The sequence below is a fragment of the Lycium barbarum genome, chromosome 12 (assembly GCF_019175385.1).
Source record: "Lycium barbarum isolate Lr01 chromosome 12, ASM1917538v2, whole genome shotgun sequence".
In the NCBI taxonomy this organism is placed as follows: Eukaryota; Viridiplantae; Streptophyta; class Magnoliopsida; order Solanales; family Solanaceae; genus Lycium; species Lycium barbarum.
The window spans coordinates 101,890,776-101,914,370 of NC_083348.1; the positions used below are offsets into that span (position 1 = coordinate 101,890,776).

Sequence of the window (23,595 nt, forward strand, 5' to 3'; positions counted from 1 at the left end):
GAGTTGTGTAGATGAGAAAATGAAATAAAATGAGGCTTGGGTCCCTTTTACTAACTCAAAGTCTGATTTTTAATGATCAACAGTCGGGGTGTACAGTGGTCGTGAACCACAGTTTACGGGTCGTATACTGGTTTACGGTCCGTCCTTCATGGCCTTATTTAAGCATATCAAAAACAGAAGGGTTGGCTGTCATCATGGTGATTTAAGATCGAGGTTTACGGGCCGTATTTTGATTTACGGTCCGTATTCTGGGTCGTGTTTTACCATTTCAACATTTAACAGAAAGTTGAATTTCTTGGAGTGTTGGAGGACGATCGCATTTTACGGTCCGTAAATCACTTTACGGGCCGTATTGTGCTTTACGACCACTGGACTGAAATGAATTTCTGCAACTTTCTTATTTCCAAAAATTCATGAATCGTCATTCCCTACTTAGTAAAACACCGCACACTCATACCCTTCGTTGATCTATTCATTGTAGACTCACGGAAAATTTTCCGAGGTGTAACAAATTTCTTCCCTCAAATGGCCACGCATGGCCTGTTACCACGAAAGGCCCTGTGAGTTTGCTAAAAACGTCGAAGGAAAGAGAAAAGGGGTGCGTCTACTAGGATTCGAAACAAACAAATTTTGCACGGGATGGGGGTGGTCAAACTGTCCATGGTTAAAGAGTGATTAGGGTTTGCAAAAAATGGAAGGGAAGGGAGAGAGAAGGAGAAGGGAGAAGAGAGAGGGAGGGAAACGGCTGAAGGAGAAAAGAAACCTAAGGGTTTCATTTGTTTAATAAGTTGGGCCGGGTCGGGTTTAATGGGTAATGGGCTGGGCGGATTTAAAAAATGTGGGCTAGGTATTTGAATTGGGCTGGCTTTAACGAATTAGGCTTTTAGCCCAAATGGTTGTAGGATTTAATTATGGACTGAATTAATATGGACTAAAATATTACCTAATATAAAATATGTAATTATTAGTGCTCAGATAATAAAATTATATGACATTGTGATAGTCGTGCAAAATATTTTTTAAAAGTTCAATAGTAAATAAAAGATATTATTTAACAGTGCGAAAATAAATGCGATGTGTGTGCATATGGTGGTAAAAATGCTGAAATGATTATAACGCGAATTATAATAATGTCGGTGACAAAATAACAGTAATAATAATAATAATAATAATAATAATAATAATAATAATAATAATAATAATAATAATAATAATAGTAGTAGTAGTAGTAGTATTAGTAACAGTAATAAAATAAAGATAATAACAATAGTGACCGCAACAGGATAATGAACGCCAGTATTAATAAAAGCTAATAATTATAGTAAAAATATAAATAATTATTTTTAAAAAAATTGCACAAAAAATACTAGAAGCGTAAGTAGATATTTTGTAGGAAAGGCGGGACAAAATTGGGTGTCAACAGTTGACATGGCAAGCCACCTGGGCAGCCAGTCAACATGCCGTTAGGGCTAGGGATATTTTTGCAAAGTTTGATAATAGTAGGGGCAGGGATGAAAAGTTTAAAGTATTAGGGGTAAATTTGACCCTTTTCCCTTTTATAAATAAGCAGTTTCGTGTTTGAATAAAAGCGTTAAAAGGGCTTTTAGAAGTAAGGATAGTATTGGAATTAATAGAAAATATAAGACATAAAAGGGTAAAGTTGTTGGTCAAACTAAAATGGCTTTTAAGCCCAAAAAAATAAGTTGGGAGTTGAGCAACTTCTTAGTTTTGGCTTGTTTTGAGCACTTTTTAACTTATACCAAACACCAAAATAAGTTAAAAATGGCTTATAAAATGGTTTGACCAACTTATAAGCCAATCCAAACGAGCTCGTAGTACATTTCTGGCTAGGGGTGGGCATGGTACAGTATTTGAAACTTCGGTACGGTAATTTCGATTTTAGATTTCTAAAAATACTATACCATTATCATACTAAATCTATTCGGTATGGTTCGATATTTGTAAGTTCGGTTCCGGTATTTTATGGTACGGTAAATCAGTACCATAGTTTGTTCGACTTCGACTTATATATACTCATAGCATAGAAAATTATGACTTCCACGACTTAAGAAACGTCTTAATTATATTGTACTAACACCTTACACATGTAAAAATATTCAAAAGAAAATACAAGTAATCCCCTTCACAAATCAATTAAACTAAAAATATTTAAATCAAGATAGAGTTGTCAAAGTTCTAACGTTTAAACAATTAGTTTCTAATAATACTAGTTTATATATTTGTTAGTATTATAATACTAAGATATATGAATTATATATAACTATATACTTTGGTATGGTATTCGGTATTTCGGTATTTTCTTTATGAATACCGAATACTGTACCGTATATCAATTTTTTTTAAAATGCATACCAAATACCATTATCCCGAAACCGCGGTATAAACAATTTTAGTTTCGGTATGGTAATTGATATTTACCATACCATGCCCACCCCTATTTCTGACAGCTTAATGGTAAAATGTCCAAAATTGAACAGCAACATCACACGTGTGAGAATCAACTGCTGTTCTGTTACATTATGCTTTTCTTTTTTCTATTTATCTCTGTGTTTAACAAAAAAAATAAGTGTATATTCATTCAAGTATTTAGTCACCTTAAAATTATGTTTGACACTCTACTCTATTTTTCTGGGAGAGGTGACTAGAACACATTGATCATAGCTCTTGGTATCGTAATATAATTGTATGGTAGTTAAATATTTGCATTAGCATTTCCCTTACAATAATTTTAAAAAAATTCACAAGATTATGTAATCGAAATTTCATTTTAGTAGATGTATGCAAGAATATGTGCATTAATCAACCAAAAAATTTGAAACAATAGCTGGAATCATGCCAATTATCTTTTAAAATTGCACAAACGATGCGGGTAAGTCATAGAAAGCAACAGTGCTCGTGCTCTCAATTTTGAATTTTACTCGCGAGTTTGAGAGCAGTTTCTTCTTTAATAACTGCGGCATCCATACCATCTTGTGCACACCTCAATTAATTCCAGAATGCCTGCTATTATCTATTCTACCAGTGAGAGCAGTTGTACACGTGTAGGAACAAAGATATTAGTTCATGTCATATCATGTTAAAGAATTCGAACATAAACTCAAAGGTTTAAAGAGGTGATACAGATACTACAGTGAATTTCTTTAAAGAATTCTATTACGTACCATAGGTAAAAGAAACGAAAGGAAATACGACTTTATCAATCAACCTAACTAGCACAATGAACAGCCACGTGCAGGACCTGGGTTCTGCCAAAATAAGTATAGCATAGGTATTAAATGCAAGCAAGTCTTGGACCACTAGGTGTTACTATATAAGGTAGAATGTAAGGCTGATAGTCCAGCCTTCTCCAACAAACAGAAACTATGTTAGGTAGAATGTAAGGCTGATAGTCCAGCCTTCTCCAACAAACAGAAACTATGTAAGGCTGATAGTCCAGCCTTCTCCAACAAACAGAAACTATGTTAGGTAGAATGTAAGGCTGATAGTCCAGCCTTCTCCGACAAACAGAAATGTTGGTGGATTCCAGGAATTCAGAAACATATATCATCGCCATTCTTAACCGAGACTCAGAACAACTTCAATAGTTAGATTTTGAACGATGGAAACTCATGTTGCGCTGCTTCCAAGTGCTGGAATGGGGCATTTGATGCCATTTCTTCGCCTCGCTTCCATGTTAGCTTCTCGTAATTGCAAGGTCACTTTACTCACTGCCCAGCCTGCTGTCTCATCCGCTGAATCTAACCATTTGAATAGCTTCTTTACCGCTCATCCACATATTCAACGCCTGGATTTTCATGTCCTTCCAATTCATCCATCGAATCCTCACCATGATCCCTTTTTCCTTCAGTTTGAAGCTATTATTCGCTCTGTTCATCTTCTTCCTCCTCTTCTATCTTCTTTATCCCCACCCATCTCCGCTCTTTTTCTTGACATTGCTGCTGCAACATGTGTTGATCAGCTTTCTGATGACCCGTCACTGTCCATATCTTACTACATCTTAAGTACAACTTCTGCTAGATTCTTTTCTCTTATTAGCCACCTACCTCACTTGACACTTGAAGACCATTCCAAATACAGTAATAAGAAACTGCAGCTTCCTGGTTTACCCCCATTTTCAATATCGAATATTCCTCCTCCTTTGTTCAACCCAGAGAATCTCTTCACCACCCAATTGATCTCAAACAGTCGAGCTATCTCGAAAGTTAAAGGTATTGTTTCCAACACGTTCCGTTGGTTCGAGTCAGAGACAATTGAAGCCCTCAACAGTGGCAATACCAGTATTACTCTTCCACAATTTCTACCCATTGGACCTTTCAAGCCTTATGAGGACGATGGAAAATGCTGTTCTCTTTCTTGGTTAGATGAACAACCTACCAAATCAGTTGTATATGTTAGCTTTGGAAGCAGAACAGCAATGTCAAAGGACCAAATAAAAGAACTAGGAGAAGGGTTGTTGAAGACCACGCAAAAGTTCCTTTGGGTATTAAAATCCGTCAAAGTGGACAAAGTAGAAGAAACAGGACTAGAAGAATTACTAGGAAGTTCACTCTTAGGGAGAATTAAAGAGAAAAGACAGGGAATGGTTGTTAAAGAATGGGTGAAACAGGAAGATATTTTGGCACATCCCGCCATAGGAGGATTCTTTAGTCACTGTGGATGGAATTCTGTAATGGAAGCAGCTCAGAGAGGAATGCCCATGCTGGCTTGGACACTAAACGGGGACCAAAGGTTTAACGCGGAAGTGGTGGAAAAGGCAGGGTTGGGGTTGTGGCCAAAAAATTGGGGTTGGCTGGGCGAGAGATTAGTAAAGTCGGAAGAGATTGAGGAGAAGATTGAAGACTTAATGCAAGATCACAAGTTGAGGTCAATGGCTCAGAAGGTCGGCGAAGAGGCTATACAGGCTTGGGAAATTGGTGGTACATCAGAAAAAGTTCTTGGACAAATAATTGAAATGCTGACGCTCAAAGTTTGAAAGGTCTGATCTCACCTCATGAGTTTTTCCTGTTCTTACAAGAAGTAGTAATTTACAAAGTTAATAAGATTGATTGCCAAGTCCAATCAAGATTATCAAATTGTTTACTTAATATTACCCATATACGCCTCATGTGATTTTTTCTTTCCCGCCAAACTTTAATGCAGTAGCACACAGAATCCTTCAAAATCAAAATTCCTCCTATACTGCAGTGCATTTATGCCGACATGAAAAGGACAGAGAATTTAGCATCACAAGTTAAATAGGCAATGGCAAAATCACTTAGAAATTTGAAGTCAAATCTTTTTTTTTTTTTCAACAAGTCAATGGGTTTCACTTAGCAAGAAAATAATTGATGCGAGCCTCCTTCATACATATGTCGCACCCTCTTTTTTCTCATAACAGTAAACACTAAAATTTGGAATAAGGGTAGAGATTAAAAATGTGTGATAATTTGGTAACTCTTGAGGATTCTAGTTGTTTTAAAATCGGCAACTAACATTTATTCGAAGGTTCTTCTAAATCGAGCGTAAGGTGTTAGGTATCCGCCGAGATCCGTGATGAACAAGATTTCTTGTCTAGTCTAAATTGGTGTTCTAAGTTTAGTTAAGGCATCCAAAACGATAAAAATTTGAACTAAAATGAAGGGAAAAAAAAGAGGATATGAAACTAAATAATAAAGAAACTTTCCACTTTTGGACCTGTGTCACAAATATTAATTTAAAAGAAGTTAAAAGTCATAACCACAAAAAAAATATTCCAATAATTTAGTGGAGTACTATCTATTTGTTCTTTTTCCTAGGTCATTTCAGCAATGAAGATATCTTTCACTAGTATCTATTCCACAACAGACTACAGGGATTAAAACTACTGCAACATGTCAGGACTACAGATATTCTCTTTTCTCTTCACCTAAACTGACTCTCCTTAGTTAAAGCATAATTTACGGGCAGCATAAGGAACAAGTGAATGAAAGTTTAAAATGCTTTTTTACAAGAACAAGGCGCAAAACTCCATTTGGCAGTAAATAAGAAGAGATGAAAACAATTATGCAAAGGATGGAATCCAACATGCAATGCAGAGCATGAGAATGTAGAAGCGAACACATATATGTTATTAGAATCAAATAACAAAACTGGGAACTCCAAATACATACTTATTTCACTTTTTTCAATTTGTTATTCCTCAATATAATATACATGATGAGATGAGATACAAAAAAATTGGACTGAACTGAAGATTGTACGTAGTCTAATATAAATAGAAGAAGAACCTCAGTTAATGACAAAGGCTACTTTCATTTTTCGGCAGAATCCAAATAGCTTTGGCTTAAACTCTGAACTACCATTCAGTTAACAGTTCTCTTTGAAATAACATCAAAAGATATTCCATTCTGTTGAAGCCTATCTTGGAGGTGTGTCGGGCCAAATACAATCCCAGGAGGGAAAACACCTCCCTTTGGAAGATTGTCTCGTTCCTGGAGCAAAGTGAGGGCACACTGGACTAGAATGATTGGAGTTGTCAAATAACCAATCTCAGGTCCCATTACTCTTGTAATTATCTGCATATCAGGTTTCCTGTTCCCTTGTGACGCAAGACTGCCATCAGTAAACCCGTGTCCGACAAACCACATCTTAAAGATAGCACTGGCCACTTCATCCTCGGATGGACCTTTTTTTCTGAAAAATCCAAGACTGAACACTGAAGGGAAGTTCAAGAGCAGCCACCTGCCTATACCAGTTTTTCCAAAGAGAGCAATGAACTTGCCAACTGTAATGAAACGAACAACACCTAACAGAGAATTCGAACCTATCTTCATACCAAAGTGAGCTGGCTTTATGCTAGACCAAAATGCCTCCCTCTTCTCAATCTGTTCAGTGATTTCATTAACACCAGATAAACCACGAGGATCCTCAGCCAAACATGAAAGTGTTCTCCGGACTACAGTTGCATCTGCTGATGGTAATTTTACAGCCCAAAGCCCAACTTCATTAAGGTGGTTTACCAATGGACCTCTAGGAGAAGTACCAGGAATCTGAAAGAAACGGGAAAATATTGGAGAGTGAGAGAAATAGTATGTCTCAAGATCTGATGTGTCATTTTCGGAAAACATGAACAATGCTGTTTCCACAGCTGCATGGTATATGTGTATGGCTTTGTGCATTGTAATACCTATCAAATAATGCAAGGATCAATATAGAGAGTCCATCTAAGAATGAATCTCTATCATTTGGTTTATGAATTCCTATCATCTAATCATTCATTCCACCAGAAATCAGCCATAAGTTTATGAATCCCTATCATACATGCACTCATGCTATCTATCAATAAATTTATAAATCCCCGCCATCTACCCATCAACGTCAAATTGGATTCTCAAAGTTCCAAATGTAAAATACATTTGTATAACACCGTAAACATTCTGCAAAATGAGAAAACGGCCTTAAATAATTGACTGTGGACATTGACTAAAGCTTACACCTTCAAACTCATAATGACTAGTCGACATAATGACTAGTCGACTTCTAAGCTTTAAAGATCAATTGGTTGTTAACATACAACATTTTTTTTTTTTGATGGCATGGGAACCCACAGCCGCTACCCTTCGGGTGCGCACAGGGTAAACCCAGCTCCTGTGCAATAGCTCGCAAACCACATAGGAGAGGTAACCCGCACTAGGCAAGCCCGGTGCGACGAGCTCGACCCAGAAGGCAAATCCCCTGTTGTCGTAGGCTGGCGGTTTCGAACCTGAGACCTCCGTTATGAAAGCCCCATGCTCAACCAACTGAGCCACCCTTGCGGGTAACATACAACATTTCTCCAGTGAAAGAAAAGAGTAGTGAAGAAAGAATAGTTATGCAAGGATTTGACGTGTGTAATAGAACTGAGCCTTCCGTGGATAGAGCACACTCCTTCACTTCTTCTCCTATTCTTTTTTCTTAAAATCTCTTTCCACTGCATTAACATCTAAATACTCTTTCTCGTTATAGATGCAATCTTTTCAAAGACAAAAGCAGTTCTCACTTAGCATCCTCTGAGGAGCCTATCTACTATCATTCCCGGCCACTTGATCAGCCAACCACAGGACTAGATAGTACTATTGCATCATATAATTGTTGGCCGTTGAAAGTAGAGTGATGGAACTACTTGTTGTAAAAGTATTTATCTGTGCATGCCTTCGTAGATGAAGGAATAGAGAAGAGAAAGGGTAAAGCATGAAAAGGGAAATTCTCACAGCAGGAATTGCAGTTTAATACCACTCACAAATTACGATTCAGCTTATAATATCCCTTGTCCCATTAAACAAGATTTAAGTGCCAATCGGTTAAAATCAGAGGGATATATTGCTTGCTTAAAAGCACACTCCCGGTTCATCTGTTTCTGTTTCTTCTGGCTCATGCTATGGAGTCAACCATTTCAAATTACCTAAAAAATTTTACAACAAAAAGAATGCAATAGTTGGCAGAAATGCAGGATTAGAGCAAGCCATATCTAAATTTGTGATTAACACATAAGTGTTGAGTTACATTTGTCCCACATGAGTTGTTTAAGGACTTTCAAAGGAGTTCAAAAAAATCATGGGGTACTCCACCCATGGCCTTAAACTTTTGAATTGGATGTTTAGATTCTTTGATATGGTATCAGAGTCAACCAGTGGCGGAGCCACCTTATGCTAAGGGTGTCAATTAACATCCCTTCGGCGGAAAATTACACTGTTTAGATCGGTCAAAAGTTTAGTTTTATGTATAAATACTATATGTTGACTTCCCTTATTTCTACATGTGTTTACTTTTTAAGAGTTTGACACCCCTTAGTAGATTTCCTGGCTCTGCCATTGGAGTCAACATTTGGTAAGTCTATTCTTACACTTGTAATCCCCTTTTGAAGCACGTAGCCCCAAAATCGGGTTACACTTGAAGGAAGCTGTTGAGTCATGTTGGACGTGCATGAGCTGTGTAATGGCTCTCAAAGAGGCTTATAAAGGTCTTAAAGTTTTTGGATTTGGATTCTATGTTGAATTCTTTCCAATCTAACCTCCTTAAAAAGTTTGAATATATCTTCATACACATTGATCGACACGAGTATACAAGTCATTTTATGTTGCTGACTAACCAGCCTTCCATTTTACCGTGATTGCAGTTTTACAGAGCCATGAAATGGAAAGTAACCAGTACTAAAGGTTGTTTGGATGGTTGTTACCTACTGTATTGTATTGTGCTGTGAGTTTAAATACAATGTTTGTTTTGATTGTTATTTTAATTTTATTGTATCGTATTAATAAGTCCATGTTACGTAACGACGAAAAGTCTCATTTTATGTAACAACCGATTTGGTGTTATTGCATCGTTACCTTATTTATTTTCTCATTTTGTCTTTACTTATTATCTAATAATCATATTTTATCATTTGTCATATATTTTTATAATAGCTCTACGTTGTACCCTACTTTCCTTGTAGATTTGTCCTTCAAATTGTTGATGTCTAACATTATGTAACGATGGGAAAAATGCAATCTATCTAAACGCTGTGTTCATCAAAACAATACAGGACAATACAATACAACACAATATAATACGATGCATTATGGAACAATACGTAACAACCATCCAAACAAAGTGTAAAGAGCAAAGGTGATAGGATCTTACCATAGGACGAGGCCTCTTGGGCCTGGAGCGCCTTAGTTCCTGTAATTTGTCCGCGTTAGCCACACTAAGCACCGCTGACTCGTAAGTGCCCAAGTTTCCAACAATTCTCTTGTCCGATTCTAGACTAATGTAGGCCTCAACCTGATTGATAAGTGCAGGGGGCAGCCACTGTCTTGAGTTGAACATCCAGCCCAATTCAGCAGGAATAGAATCAAATCCACAGGCCGAAACAACTAACGACCCATTTTCCAAAGCCTTATCATGGTACTTCACTTCCATCCTCTCCATAAACTCGGGCTCCCCACTAATATCCAAGTAATCACAACCCGAATCAACACAGGCCTTAACAACGGGCTCACCGTAAAGGCGAAATGGGCCGACACAGTTAAGGATAATCTTAGCCTGGGAAGCGAGGTAACGGAGTGAAGATGGGTTGGATGTGTCAGCGTTGAGGATGGGGATTTGGGCTGGTGGATTTGGGCCGGAGGCCCATTGCAAGGCCCGCGAAAGTTTGGTAGTGTTACGGCCTGCTATGGCTAAGTTCTTTAAGGGGGAAGAGGGGATGTTGAGGAATTTGAGAGCTTCTCTAATGACATACTTGCCAGTAAAACCTGAGGCGCCTAAGATTATGATGTCGTAAGTTGGGCTTGAATTGAGGTTTTGTGACATGGCCCGATTGGAAATCGTAAAACATGTTGGATAGTGTGAGTCTTTGAGATAATGTCCAAAATAGTCCACTATCTTTGGCAAAATCATCTTATTTCTTTTATATAGACTATTAATAGTCCACATCTTCTTATAAAGTACGTGTTAGGCCCAACTTCCCGTCAAATTTTTAACGGCAAAAATCCCACGTATGCCTCACGTGGTTTTTTCTTTCCCGCCAATCTTCAATGCAGTACCACCGAACCCCTCAAAGTTTATTTCTCCTGCATTGCAGCAAGTAGAGGTGTCAAAAAAAATAAAAATTATAGTACTATTTTTGACGTGATTTTTTTACCAGATTCAGGCGCAAAACTCCATTTTGGAGTAAATAAGAAGAGATGAAAACAAAAGAAAAGAAATATTTAAGCTAGTTCCGGATACGGTGTTAAATTAGTTTGTAATATTTGAAGGTTTCAAGAACACACATATACATATATATGTATGTTCATAAAAGAGTATTGACTTTTTATGAAGAGTCATCTAAAAGTTCTATAAATATAAGAACTCGTAGAAAGTTCTATAATTATAAGGATTCTTCTAAAATAGCGTAAGAAGAAAAATTTGTAATAAACTAGGCTTTGTTGGATCTCAGAAGGAGTTGCTTGCTGTAACTCCCTAAAGATAACACATTAAATCACGTTAAATCTTTCCTTTTTCATTTTTGTTTCCTATTTTTTCTAACAATCTTAAGAGATATGGCCGGTCTTACGTTAAAGTTTTTTTTCTTTTTTCTTTTCAATTTTGTTAATTTCCTAATTTTTGATGCATTATAATTTCTTTATTATAAGTAATGACCCTACATCCAACTAAGCCGTTATATATGTTTAAAAGTACATAGTAGCAATAAGATTTATGGTAATGACGGAATCCAACATGAAATATAGAGCGTGAGAAGGTAAAAGCAAAAACATATACGCTATCAGAATCAAATAATATAACAGAACCAGGAAATCCATATATCTACTTATTATATTTCATATTTTGCAATTTGTTATTCCTTAATATACTTGAGATGAGATACGTAAATAATTAAATTAAACGGAAGATCATTGTATTGTAACATAGAATGGAAGAAGAACCTCAGTAAATGACAAATGAGGACCGAGCAAGAGCAAGCCTTCAAAGGTTACTTCTTTAGTGATTTTCACTAGCTAGGACTTCATTGTTTTGGCTCTTCAAAGGTGAGCTCAAGTTGGGGCTTAAATAGGGAGAAGGACCTTAAGAGTGACAAGATCAATGATTTCCTACATTTAATTTGGCCTAGGGAGCGGGGACAAAGCTTATGGTTGTGACATGAATGCCAATTAATGCGATGCTTTTTCATCAAATTATCCAGTACTAAAACGTTTTTTCCATTTATATAACAAGCACCTTAATTTTTTTTATGGGTCAACAAAATAAAATATATTTTCTTTCACATTACAAAAAAAAGGGTAATATGCGGAGGTTGAAAGTTGCAATTCGCAGAGATTTTAGCCTCCGCTAGTTGCTAGAAGAGGCTAAAACCTCCACGAATTGCAATTTTCAACCTCCACAAATTATCCATTTTTTTTATAGTGTCAATAGCTTAAACGATAGAATTTATACTACACGATAAGAGCAGTGACAGGTTCAGAAATTTCTCAAAGAAAAGTCAAAATATTTTTAAAAAAAATACACAAAGGAGTCAACAAATTCAACATATAGATACATACTTTATCTATTTATACAATATAACTTTTCAGCAAAGGGTATCAATTAAACAAAGGGGCTTCTCCACTAGATAAGAGGCATAAATGTTACTTGTATAGTTGCTCAATTGTGAAGTACTTAAAAGGGGAAATAACCCATGTATACGACCCACACATCTAGTTTGCAGGCGTTGTAGCCCACTGTATTATCAGTGTATAGATAATATATCTATTCTGTATAGCTATATATAAATATATGGCCCATACATCTAGTTTGCAGCCGATATATCTCATTGTATCATTGGTGTATAGATAATGTATTTATTCTGTATAGCTTATATAAACATGACATATACTCTGTATATATGATGTATATGTTCTTTAAAATCATGTATAAACATGCGAAACCAACTCAAATTGGAATGTGTATATAACGTATTTCTTTTGTATACCTATATAACGAAGAAAGAAAGAAATGGAGTATTAGGTTTCTATTAACATGAACACTTGCTGAAATCGTTCCCTCGATTCTCACTCAATAGAATATTGTTTACCAATTTCATTGTATCATTGGTGTATAGATAATGAATTTATTCTGTATAGCTATATATAAACATTACATATACTCTGTATATATGATGTATATGTTCTTTAAAATCATGTATAAACATGCGAAACCAACTCAAATTGAAATGTGTATATAACGTATTTGTTTTGTATACCTATATAACGAAGAAAGAAAGAAATGGAGTATTAGTTTTCTATTAGCGTGAACACTTGCTGAAATCGTTCCGTCGATTCTCACTCAATAGAATATTGTTTACCAATTCCATATTTCAAACCGAAATAAAAATGGAAGAAAGCAAAGATGGTCAGTGAAATTGCTGCCATTAGAATCCGCCCGAATAGAAAAATATTATATTATGTTTCATATCTCGTTAAATACAAATTTTGCTTTTGTCCAACAAAAGTACAAAAATAATATAAGAGTTCGAATGGTTCGGATGAGCCCTTAGCCGTATGTGTATGTGGCTCCACTCCCGACTCCCCTGGTGTTTGGGTTATATATTTTATTTATGATTTTTTTCCCTGCATACGAGAGACGTCTTTTGCTATGTTCTAGGCTGCCCATAAAGTCTGAAGCCTTCACAATCGCCATTTATAATTTCAGATTCTGAAGTCGATTCCTTTACTGTTCCTCAAACTACCAAACAAGCAAACGAAAGCGATCAAATACCTAATTGTACTAAACTGCTTTTTAAAAATAAAAATAAAAATTGAAACTGTTACTATTAGAATTGTACTAAACTACTTTTCTCTTTTCCTCTGAATTCGACACAATGTGATCGGCTTAATCTTTAAAAACATTCTAATCACTCTGTTTCTGCAGAATAACTTGTTCAATTCATCCATTTGAAGAGCCATCAAATGTCTAATTCTGATGTCAACTCTGCGAAGCCAGTTCACATATTATTTCTCCCTAGTGGTCTGGGAGTGGGACAAATGGTTCCGTTTTTCCGACTAGCTTCCATGTTAGCTTCACAGAAATGTAGAATCACCTTCATCACTATGCTACTTGAAATATCTACCACAAAGTCGAGCTTCATCTCCAGCTTTTTCGCCGATCACCCAGAAATTAATCGACTAGATTTTCAAATTCTTCCCTTGAATACCTCAACTTCTCCAATTAATGATTCATTCATCATGCAAATTGATGCGATTAGTAACTCACTTCACCAGCTCGGCCCTCTGGTATCTTCTTTGAATGAACCAGTTTCTGCTATTGTCTCCGACTTTATCATTGCTTCTAGTCTTTCGCAAATTGCTACTAATCTCAACATTCCTCTTTACATTATCTCCACAACATCAGCTAAATTTTACTCTATTGTGGCATTCCTTCCTCTGCTATTATCCGAAGATCCTACCGCTTTTAAAAACCTTTCTGGCAATCTTGAGATTCCAGGTTTAGGATCAGTTCCAAAATCAAGCATACCCCGTTCGTGGCTGGATGATTCACCTACAAATTATGTATTGAAAACCTACTTGCTGCCAAATGCTCGAGCTCTCCCTCTAGTGACTGGCGTCTTTCTGAACACATTTGACTGGTTTGAACCAGAAACGATTGCTGCCCTCGATGGTGGAAGAGTGACCAATTCTCTTCCACTTGTTTTTCCTGTTGGTCCTGTGGGAAATAACAAGCTAGGAGGAGACAATCAGTGTTCATGGTTAGACGAACAACCTGCTGAATCAGTTGTATATGTCAACTTTGGAACTAGAGAGCCGATTTCTTCACAACAACTAAGAGAAATAGGACAAGGACTGGAGATATGCGGATATAAGTTTTTATGGGTGCTAAAAGAAGAGCTTATAGAGTTGTTTGGAGATACAGAGATGGAAAAGAAAGGGAAAATAGTGAAAGCAGGGGAGAATGAGGAAGCTATTATGGAACATTCATCCATTGGACTTTTCGTGAACCAGTGTGAATGGGATTCAGTGATGAATGCAGCTTGGTTAGGAGTGCCAATGCTAGCGTGGCCACAACATGGTGATCAAAAGTTGAATGCAGAAGTTGTACAGAAGGCAGGATTGGGGAGGTGGGTAAAAAAATGGGGTTGGGGTGAGGAAAATCTAGTGAATGGTGAGGAAATTGCAGAGATGGTGAAAAACTTGATGGGAGATGTTAATATGAAGGTTAACGCTATGAAAGTGAGGGAACAAGCTAGGAAGGCCAATGAAATTGGAGGGAGCTCTGAGAAGAGGCTGAGGAAATTCATTGAAACATTAATAGCAGAACAAAAATGATGTATCTACACAATTCCTGGAAGCTTCTAATTATCAACACTGCCTTTCAGTTATTCCTTTGGTTGTAAAAATTATAAATGGACCTTGCATGTTGTTCAAGTCAAAAGATTGCAACAGAATAAGAATCAAATGCAGCCACCTATAGCAGGGTTATAGATGTAAACTGGAAGCTCCTGATATCGGATATCAACAGGGGTTAACAGACATAACAAATAGTCAAACTAAATAAAGCTTATCCAGTTATATAAATATGTTAAAAAGAAAGATGGCCGGGGATTCTGGATTTAGTCCTGGAAAGAACAATGTTGAGGAAACACCTTAAGCATTCAGAAAGCATGTCAGAACTTAAGAAAACAGTCGGAAGAAAATATGAAATGAAAGCAAAAGTAATTAGTTTCATTCTCTCTTTGGCAGAAGTTTGTATTTTTCCCTATTAACTAAAACTGCACTGTACGACCATTTAGTTAGACAGTCTTCTTTGAAATGACATCAAAAGATATTCCATTCTGTTGAAGCCTGTCTTGGAGGTCTGTCGGACCAAACACAATGCCAGGTGGGAAAACACCTCCCTTTGGAAGATTGTCTCGTTCCTTGAGCAAAATGAGGGCACACTGGACTAGAATGATTGGAGTTGTCAAATAACCAATCTCAGGTCCCATTACTCTTGTAATTATCTCCGTATCAGGTTTCCTGTTTCCTTCTGATGCAAGACTGACATCACTAAACCCGTGTCCAACAAACCACATCTTAAAGGTAGCACTTGCCACTTCATCTTCAGTTGGGCCTTTTTTCCTGAACCATCCAAGACTGAACAATGATGGGAATTTCAAGAGCAGCCACATCCCTATACCAGTTTTACCAAAGAGACCAATGAACACACCAACTGTAATGAAACGAACAACTCCTAAAACAGATTTCGAAGCTATCTTCACACCAAAGTGAGCTGGCTTTATGCTTGACCAAAATGCCTCCCTTTTCTCAACTTGTTCACTACTTTCATTAACACCAAGTAAACCATGAGGATTTTCAACCAAACATGAAAGTGTTCTTCGGACTACAATGGCATCTGCTGATGGTAACTTCACAGCCCAAACACCAACTTCCTTTAGGTGGTCCATCAATGGACCTTTAGGAGGAGGAGGTCCAGGGATCTGAAACAAACAGGAAAATATTAAAGAGAGATAGAAATAATATGTTTCACAGATCTAATGTGTAATTTGAAAGATGTTGTCCCCACAGCAGCATGGTACATAGGTATGGCTTTGTGCAATGTAATATTTAGCAAACATTGCAGGTATTGAGTAGCGCCCATCTCTAATAATGAATCTCTATTGAAGTATTCAAAGTAATAACAACGCCGATCTAAGGTTTATGAATTCCCTTCATCTACTCATTCATGCCACCAGAAACCAACCATAAGGTTCTCGAATCCCTCTCATACTTGGATTCATGCTATACATCATAAGGTTATGAATTTCTACCATATACTCATCAACTCATCACATATTGACTACGACACACATTTTATGGAAAGAGTTAAATTGGTTCTCAAAGTTCCACATGTAAAATACATTTTTATAATGATGTAAACAATTTGCAAAATGAGGAAAACAAATTAACATGATTGACTTTGGACTTTGATTAAAGTTTACACCTTCAAACACATAGTAACCAAATGACTTTTCTTTTTTTTTGAGAATAGTAACCAAATGACTTCTAAGCTGTAAAGACCAATTGCTTCTTAACCTACTGTATTATTCCTCCAGTGAAACAAAAGAGTAGTGAAAATAAAATAGTTTGTGTCAAGCCTCCCAGGATGGAGCATACTCCCTTCACTTTTTCTCCTATTTTTTTCTAGGTCCCTGCCTTATTTCCACTTCCACTGTATTCAGGTCTAATTCCATTACTCTTGCTCAATACTGATGCAATCTTTTCAAAGATAAAATCACTTCTCTTTTTGCATCATTTCCGCAGCCTATCCACCATCATTCCCAGCCACTTAATCAGCCCACCGCAGGACCAGTTAGTACTGCTGCATCAAATAGTTGTTGGCTGTAGCAAGTAGACTGATGGATTCATGAAGATGAGAGGGGGTCGAGTTATATTTGTCAATTTATCCTACATGAGCTGTGTGATGGCTTTCAAAGAAGTTTCTAGTAGTTTGGGATAGCGATTGTATCTAAATCCTTTAAGTTTTAGCATTGAATGCTTATATTCAATTCAATCAACTTCACTTAAAATTTTGAAAGCTCTAACGCAAAAAAAAAAAGATAGCGATGTATCTAAATCCTCGAGAGTTCCTTACGACTATATAAACTATAAGACTTTACCTGCAATTTTTCAGGGAGGCAAAATAGAGAATGCCTTTTGTTTTGTAATAACCGTAGTGTCTGAGCCAATTTCCACGCACCTCGACTAATTCTACGTAATACCTGACACCTCCCACCAACGACAGGTACTAGGTAACACTGTCCAAAGCCCTTCCATTTTCTATTTTAACTTATAGAAAACTATGCTTGGGAACTTACCACAGGACGAGGCCTTTTTGGTCTACTCCGCCTTAGCTCCATTAATTTATCCGCATTAGCCACACCAAGCACTGCTGATTCATACGTAGCGAAGTTTCCAACAATTCTCTTATCCGATTCTAAACTAAGGTATGCCTCAACCCGATTAGGAACAGCCGGGGAAACCCACTGTCTCGAATTGAACATCAACCCCAATTCAGCTGGAACAGAATCAAACCCACAAGCAGAAATTACCAAAGAACCCTTATCAACAGCCTTATCATGGTAATTAACTTCCATTCTCTCCATAAACTCAGGTTCCCCACAAATATCCAAGTAATCACAACCCGAATCAACACAGGCCTCAACAACGGGCTCACCATAAAGACGAAACGGGCCGACACAGTTGAGGATTATCTTAGTTTGGGAAGCGAGGTGACGTAAGGAAGATGGGTCGGTTGTGTCAGCGCTGAGGATGGGGATTTGGACTGGTGGGTTTGGGCTGGAAGCCCATTGGAGAGCTTGGGAAAGTTTGGTAGTGTTACGGCCTGCTATGGCTAAGTTCTTTAAGGGGGAAGAGGGGATGTTGAGGAATTTGAGAGCTTCTCTAATGACATACTTGCCAGTAAAACCTGAGGCGCCTAAGATTATGACGTCGTAAGTTGGGCTTGAATTGAGGTTTTGAGACATTTTTTGGATCGGAAATTGAATACTAGTTGGATTGTTTTTGTGATTTCGTTAATGGAGGTAATGATCAGAGAGTGGACTTTGGAGGTGACAAGAGAAAAAGGGGACTAGAAATGTGTGCCTTCACTGCCAGATGTCCAGATCCAGTGATTCGTGTCTTTTTGTTATATATTCATCTGGAACTAACCAAACAGGTTCTATGGTGTAGTGGTTAGCACTCTGGACTTTGAATCCAGCGACCTGGGTTCGACTCCCGGTAGGACCTTACTTTTTTAAGCCATATAATGTTCTACATTTTCTTTTTTCTTTTCAAGCGAGGTAGTTGATTACGCCATGCATTTCAGCGTCTAATCATTTCATGATTCACCTTCCATCACTATCAATTACTCCCTCCGTTCCATAATAAGTGTCACTTTAGAAAATCAAGACATAAATTAGCTTATTTTTTTCAATTCTACCCTTAGACAATAAAATAACATTTAAATGATGATTAAAAAAGCCACATGATAACTTGGTATTGTTGGATTCCCAATGTCAAAAGGTTTACTTCTCGTGCATGCTCTAATCAAAAGGTAGAAGTAATTTATTTTTATTATATAGGGGCAATTTGGTAAACTTTACATTGCATTATTAGCTTCTTAATATGCTTATTTTTGGCTAAGATGACACTTATTATGGGACGGAGGGAGTACCACCTTGCAAATTTATAAAACTGCTCTATATTTCTCCTTGTAGCGTGATCTTAAAAGTAACTTCATTAATATTTCTGGCTAATTTTTCTCTCATTATTTACTTCTTAATCAAGAACGCGCATGCAAGAAATATAGAAAAAAGAAATTATGGTCCCTGAATTATGACTATTTTCTAATTTTGGTTATTTGTTACTGTAATAAGTATATCTAATCTTCAATTAATCTAAGGTGTGATTTTGATCCACCAATTAAGCTAAGGTGTGATTTCTAAGAAGCATGAAATTTCAATCTTCTAAACCTCACTGGACTACCAAAACCTAGCATTTAGGGGGAAAAAACACGAAAGAAGGTTTCTCCAACATAGACCAACTATTTCATTTCCAATTAGATTGATCTCCGTAAAGGGGGGAAAAGTAGCATTATTTAATTTAATAGTCTTACAATAGTGTACTCGAAGCAGTGAACGTGACATTTAAGTTCTACACAGGATGTACAAAATAAGCTCTAATTGTCATGAGATAACCTTAAGGGAAGCTGAAAGAACCTTGGTGCTCATTCCACACCAGCTTGTCCATGATTTTAAAATTGTTCTACCCCGGCATTCCACCCCCCTCCCCCCTCCTCAACATTTTTTTGATCACGAAAAATCCCCGAGGGCCAGCTGGCACACAGTTCAGAACTTGATGGATAATGGGTCCGCCCTTTATCCTTCTCCACTCAAATATCAGGCTTTTGTTTGCAACGTGGAACTCACACATCAACATTGCTTCAGAGGAAGAGCAAGATTACTGTTTAGATATCTCTGCCTAGGCAAGCGCCTTGTTCTCTTTCCCCATCCCGTCAGACTTTTTTCCTCGAGCCCCAGCTCGCTAGAACATGGCTGGATTACTGGAGGTGTGCACTCTGCAGGAATTGTTGGGGAGGGATCAGCATTTGCTAAACGCTTCCTTCCCCTACCACTCTTACCGGTTTTCCTATGCGACAAGCTAGACTGCCAAGACAACCCACTAGCTTTAAACAGCTCTTCAAATGCCAGAATATCCTTGTTCACCTCATACCTCGACAGGGAAATAAGACCAGGAAGAACGTCCCTCTGGAAATCTTTCCGTTGCCTGCCCCTTCTTGCTTGACCTCTTCGAGGCCGTTTTGATAAGCTAGTGGCCACTGTTTCTTCGTCTTTATGGCTCTCCAGTGTCGGCATTTTATAGGAATACTCTTCTTCTTTCATATCTTCCAGCTTGAGTGTCATAAACTCAAAGTAATCAAAGCCATCGGGAACGGATTCCTCATCAAACTCGGACAATGTACCTGAAATGATCTTTCTAGCAATGCATTCTTGGCCACTACAGTGAGAGGAGACCAAATCAGCAAACCAATTGAGGCAATCACTAGGTTCAGTTTGCAACACATCATTCGTTTCTCCGTTTACACCAGAAGTTGAGATGGAAATTATAGACTCAGCAGCAACCCTCATGGCTTCTTCATTCGACTTATTAGATTCTTCTAATGTCTGTTCAGAATTCCCACATTCTGTTTTAGATTCAAGGACTGCTGGAGCCTTTAAGTCTCTCTCAGGGGTTGCAATCTTCACCACAGCCTGAGGAAGAGGAGCTGCTGATGGTGCCTCTTCTTCATCTAAAGACAAGTTCAAATCAATCTGATACCTTAAACCAGAACTGCGACCATTTAGTCCTTTTTCTTCAACAAAATCCTTAGCTTCCACCTTCTTCCTAGAAACAGTCTCATCTGCTGCATGCGACTCATTGGAGGCACTGAAAATTGGGACACCAAATATTGTCCTTATTTTAGTGCTGTCACTAACTTCAATCTTCTGGCACTCAGAATCTTTGGTGGATCTCGATGACAAGGTTCCCCATCTCTGGTCTATAGATTGAGAGGAGTTGAATGATGTGTCTTCTCTTCTGAAAAACTGCTGAGAATAATTCTGCAAGGAGTTAAGATTTAAGTGATAACAGTTTTCCCTTCCTTTAGTCTGCTCTACACTTTCCTGTGATTTCCCGACTAACCAAGGCAATGTATCCTGTGAGTTTTCCTGCTTCCTCTGAAAATCCCCAGATACAGGCGTTTTCCGATAAGCCTCAAGGTCTCGCAGAAGTTCAGTATAACTCTGGGAAAGTGGTTGAGATTTATGGGTGGAAGTTTTCAAATTGGAAAAGCTGGCAGATTGTATTTGATAATCTTCACGAATTTCAACGCCAAAAATTGTCCTTCTCCTCTGGTGTTCATTCTTGGTTTCCTTAAAGAGAGAGTGCTTGAACAGTTCATGACCTTGTGATGACTGAAAGGCTTTAGGTAAATTTTCAGCAGTTTCAAGTCTTCCAGCAGACCCATTATCTGGTTGTTTTTCCTCTGTAACAAGAAGTAAGAATGAGATCAAAATTTAAGGCAATAGCAAGATATTAACATTAGACACAACAGATCGGAGAAATTAAAACATTTGCATTCTCACTTATCACAACTGTCTTAAAGTATTGAAAGAAAAGGCATGAAAACAATCTTACCAGCATTTGATCTAAAAGTTAACTGCTCTTCTCCATTCCTGCAAGGCGGCTGGTTGAGGCAAATTCCACCAATCCTTTCCTTGATTGACTTTGCAGAGAACTTCGCCTCATCATAGATGTTATCCTCGAGGCAAGTACTGCTACTTATATTGATATCCGGAACCAAAGGAGGAGATTCTTCAAGTGGTAGAGGTTTATTCAGGTCAGCCAGTTCATCAGTTCTTTTTGAGGAATTGTCTCTGTCAAGATCAGGATAAGAATTAAATTCTAATCTAGAGTCGGACATTTTTCTCTGGAACAAAGTGATACCAGGCTGGTGAGATTCACACTCCTTTGAACTTTTTGCGACTTGGGAGGAGAAATGAATGGACCTACTATCGTTCTTTATAAAATCAAACGATGATTGGTTCTTAGAAGCATTTTTTGTTGATAGGTAGCCAGCTACAGAATCCAATGAAGGAAAATGAGACAACGAGGGACTTGACTGAAATGTTTTCGTTTGATGGTTAATCATTTCTTTCCTTTGATGTTTGTTCATTAGATCTCTTTGTCTTCCATATATCCGGTGGAGTTCTTGGAGCTGCATGGGTAAACCACATCAAAAGCACATAAAATGTTAAAAAAACAATCTCTTTGTTTTAGCCCTTCGAAGAAATGAAACAATTTGAGTGAAATAAAAGTCACAATACCTGATGCCTGAAAATTGTTTCATGCTTCAGAATTGTCTGCCTCATTTTTTCTTTGTCACATTCAAAATATGCATCAACTGGTTGCGGGGACAAAACTGAATCAGCGCACTGACTTCTTTTCCTCGACTTATTTTCATGGTTTAGGAGCCATGGGGTGTTAGTTCCATTGTTATTTAGATCACTCATGGAGCAAAAATCTGGCAAATACGTCTTACATTGTATTTTAGTTCCCATTTCTGCAATCATATAGGGGTAGAAAAATTATTAGGTCAGGAAAAAGAAGAAACACAAGGAAACAGACTAAAGAAACTAAAGAACTCTAAACTAGACAGCAAAAAGACCAAACACCACGAAAAAGACTAAACTCTAAATTGTCTATTACAATTATGCAAAGGGATTATTAACAGTGGCAAGCTCAATAAAGAAAGCAGAAAATCCAATTGATGGCTTAGTGAGTATATCGCAGTTCGAATTTCCCATGTTCAAAAAAAGTAGGGAAGGCTAAACAGAGAAGCGAACGAATTAGCCAAATTTATCAGCATTTTCTGCATTATATTGTTATTATTTCTACCTAATGCAACAAGGATTCTATCAGCTGAAACTGTCCTGCAGGTTGAATGACCTACAAGGTAACTGTCTATAGTAATTCTAATTTGGTAACCTAAAAATTACAGTAAATAACATCAAAATAACTCAATTTCTGGAGATGAGGACAATGCAATCTATGGCTATCTTGAGGTCGGTCAAAAAAATTAATTTTTTTATTTTCCCGTGAAAAAAGTAATTCCATTTTTAACTTTACCAACAAAGATATGAAATATCAGTAGAAAACTTCTGGTACAATTTTCCAATTCTCTTCTATTTTCCTCCTTTCAAATAATCAAAACATAAAGATCAAATCCAATATGAAAGCTCAAAAGAAAAACATAGACAAAAACTAAAAAACAAGTAAACAACATAGGAGAACTAAAAGAAAGTACAGAGAAATTTGTAAACTACCTCAAAAATCTCTGCTAACTCCTCTGACTAGTTGAAAAATTTTAGTCTCAGAATCCCAGATGAACAAACAAGTATGAGAATTCTGTGTCCAGCTGAAGTTCCCTTTTAATAAAACCAAGAAACCCAAAAAAAAGAAAAAATAAACAACAACCTTTGTGTTGTCACTGAAGAAACCTTAAAACAAAAGCATCATATCCACAGTTAAGAATTCAATTAAGAAAAACATATAATTAAAAAAAAGTACCCTTCAGCTGGTCCACTCTGATCAATCAGAAGAAGTTAGTACATGTTAGAGAGATCCCAGATAAGCTTAAGATCTCTCTCTCTCTCTTTGTTTCTCTCTCTACAGAGAAAATGAAGTCTTTGGAAAAAGCAAAGACTTCAAAAATGTCAACATGTAGTCTCTTTGGTATTCCCTTATATTTTTTCTTTCACCTTTCAATCATTTCTTTACCCAAGTGGCTATCTTGTGATAGTTATATAACAACAAAGTATCTAAATGAATAAAATATTGACACCTAATAAAAAGATTTTCTGGGCTTTTGAGGAAGCGAAAGACATAGGTATTTGTAGCTCATTTTCTAGATTCTCTGTGCCCCTCCTCTCTCTACTAACTTCCGTGCTTGTTGGGTACCACATAATTTATCATATTTCTTTATTGACACCTAACAAATGTTATATAA

At 37.2% G+C, this 23,595-nt stretch overlaps 5 protein-coding genes and 1 non-coding gene across 8 annotated transcripts; 3 read left to right on the forward strand and 3 right to left on the reverse strand.

Annotated features, from left to right (window-relative positions):
• The first annotated feature begins 3,384 nt into the window (after positions 1 to 3,384).
• LOC132621173 (UDP-glycosyltransferase 708C1-like) lies at positions 3,385 to 9,273 on the forward strand. The gene is made up of 2 exons (XM_060335338.1): positions 3,385 to 4,996; positions 9,134 to 9,273. The coding sequence occupies exon 1, from the start codon at positions 3,620 to 3,622 to the stop codon at positions 4,991 to 4,993; it is 1,374 nt and encodes a 457-aa protein (XP_060191321.1). The 5' UTR covers positions 3,385 to 3,619; the 3' UTR covers positions 4,994 to 4,996; positions 9,134 to 9,273.
• LOC132621172 (probable mitochondrial saccharopine dehydrogenase-like oxidoreductase At5g39410) lies at positions 4,332 to 11,536 on the reverse strand. Its single transcript, XM_060335337.1, has 4 exons — positions 11,424 to 11,536; positions 9,640 to 10,568; positions 5,112 to 7,028; positions 4,332 to 4,391 (listed from the first exon to the last, which is right to left on the reverse strand). The coding sequence occupies exons 2-3, from the start codon at positions 10,429 to 10,431 to the stop codon at positions 6,342 to 6,344; spliced, it is 1,479 nt and encodes a 492-aa protein (XP_060191320.1). The 5' UTR covers positions 10,432 to 10,568; positions 11,424 to 11,536; the 3' UTR covers positions 4,332 to 4,391; positions 5,112 to 6,341.
• Positions 11,537 to 13,047: 1,511 nt separating this feature from the next.
• LOC132621174 (UDP-glycosyltransferase 13-like) lies at positions 13,048 to 14,816 on the forward strand. The gene has a single exon (XM_060335339.1). It carries the CDS (start codon positions 13,443 to 13,445, stop codon positions 14,814 to 14,816), a length of 1,374 nt encoding a protein of 457 aa, XP_060191322.1. The 5' UTR covers positions 13,048 to 13,442.
• A 222-nt stretch (positions 14,817 to 15,038) lies between these two features.
• LOC132621175 (probable mitochondrial saccharopine dehydrogenase-like oxidoreductase At5g39410) lies at positions 15,039 to 18,144 on the reverse strand. The gene is made up of 2 exons (XM_060335340.1): positions 17,345 to 18,144; positions 15,039 to 15,967 (listed from the first exon to the last, which is right to left on the reverse strand). The coding sequence occupies exons 1-2, from the start codon at positions 18,011 to 18,013 to the stop codon at positions 15,281 to 15,283; spliced, it is 1,356 nt and encodes a 451-aa protein (XP_060191323.1). The 5' UTR covers positions 18,014 to 18,144; the 3' UTR covers positions 15,039 to 15,280.
• Positions 18,145 to 18,203: 59 nt separating this feature from the next.
• On the forward strand, positions 18,204 to 18,275 carry TRNAQ-UUG (transfer RNA glutamine (anticodon UUG)). Its single transcript has one exon. It is a non-coding gene; the product is annotated as a tRNA-Gln (tRNA).
• Positions 18,276 to 19,052: 777 nt separating this feature from the next.
• On the reverse strand, positions 19,053 to 23,530 carry LOC132621545 (uncharacterized). 3 transcript variants are annotated; one of them, XM_060335863.1, is made up of 5 exons: positions 23,157 to 23,530; positions 22,913 to 23,014; positions 21,914 to 22,149; positions 21,225 to 21,804; positions 19,053 to 21,072 (listed from the first exon to the last, which is right to left on the reverse strand). In XM_060335863.1, the coding sequence occupies exons 3-5, from the start codon at positions 22,145 to 22,147 to the stop codon at positions 19,460 to 19,462; spliced, it is 2,427 nt and encodes an 808-aa protein (XP_060191846.1). In that variant the 5' UTR covers positions 22,148 to 22,149; positions 22,913 to 23,014; positions 23,157 to 23,530; the 3' UTR covers positions 19,053 to 19,459. The 3 variants fall into 3 exon arrangements, with proteins under 3 accessions (XP_060191846.1, XP_060191847.1, XP_060191845.1); XM_060335864.1 differs by lacking the exon at positions 22,913 to 23,014; XM_060335862.1 differs by lacking the exon at positions 23,157 to 23,530 and having other exon boundaries at positions 22,913 to 23,149.
• Positions 23,531 to 23,595: the final 65 nt, after the last annotated feature.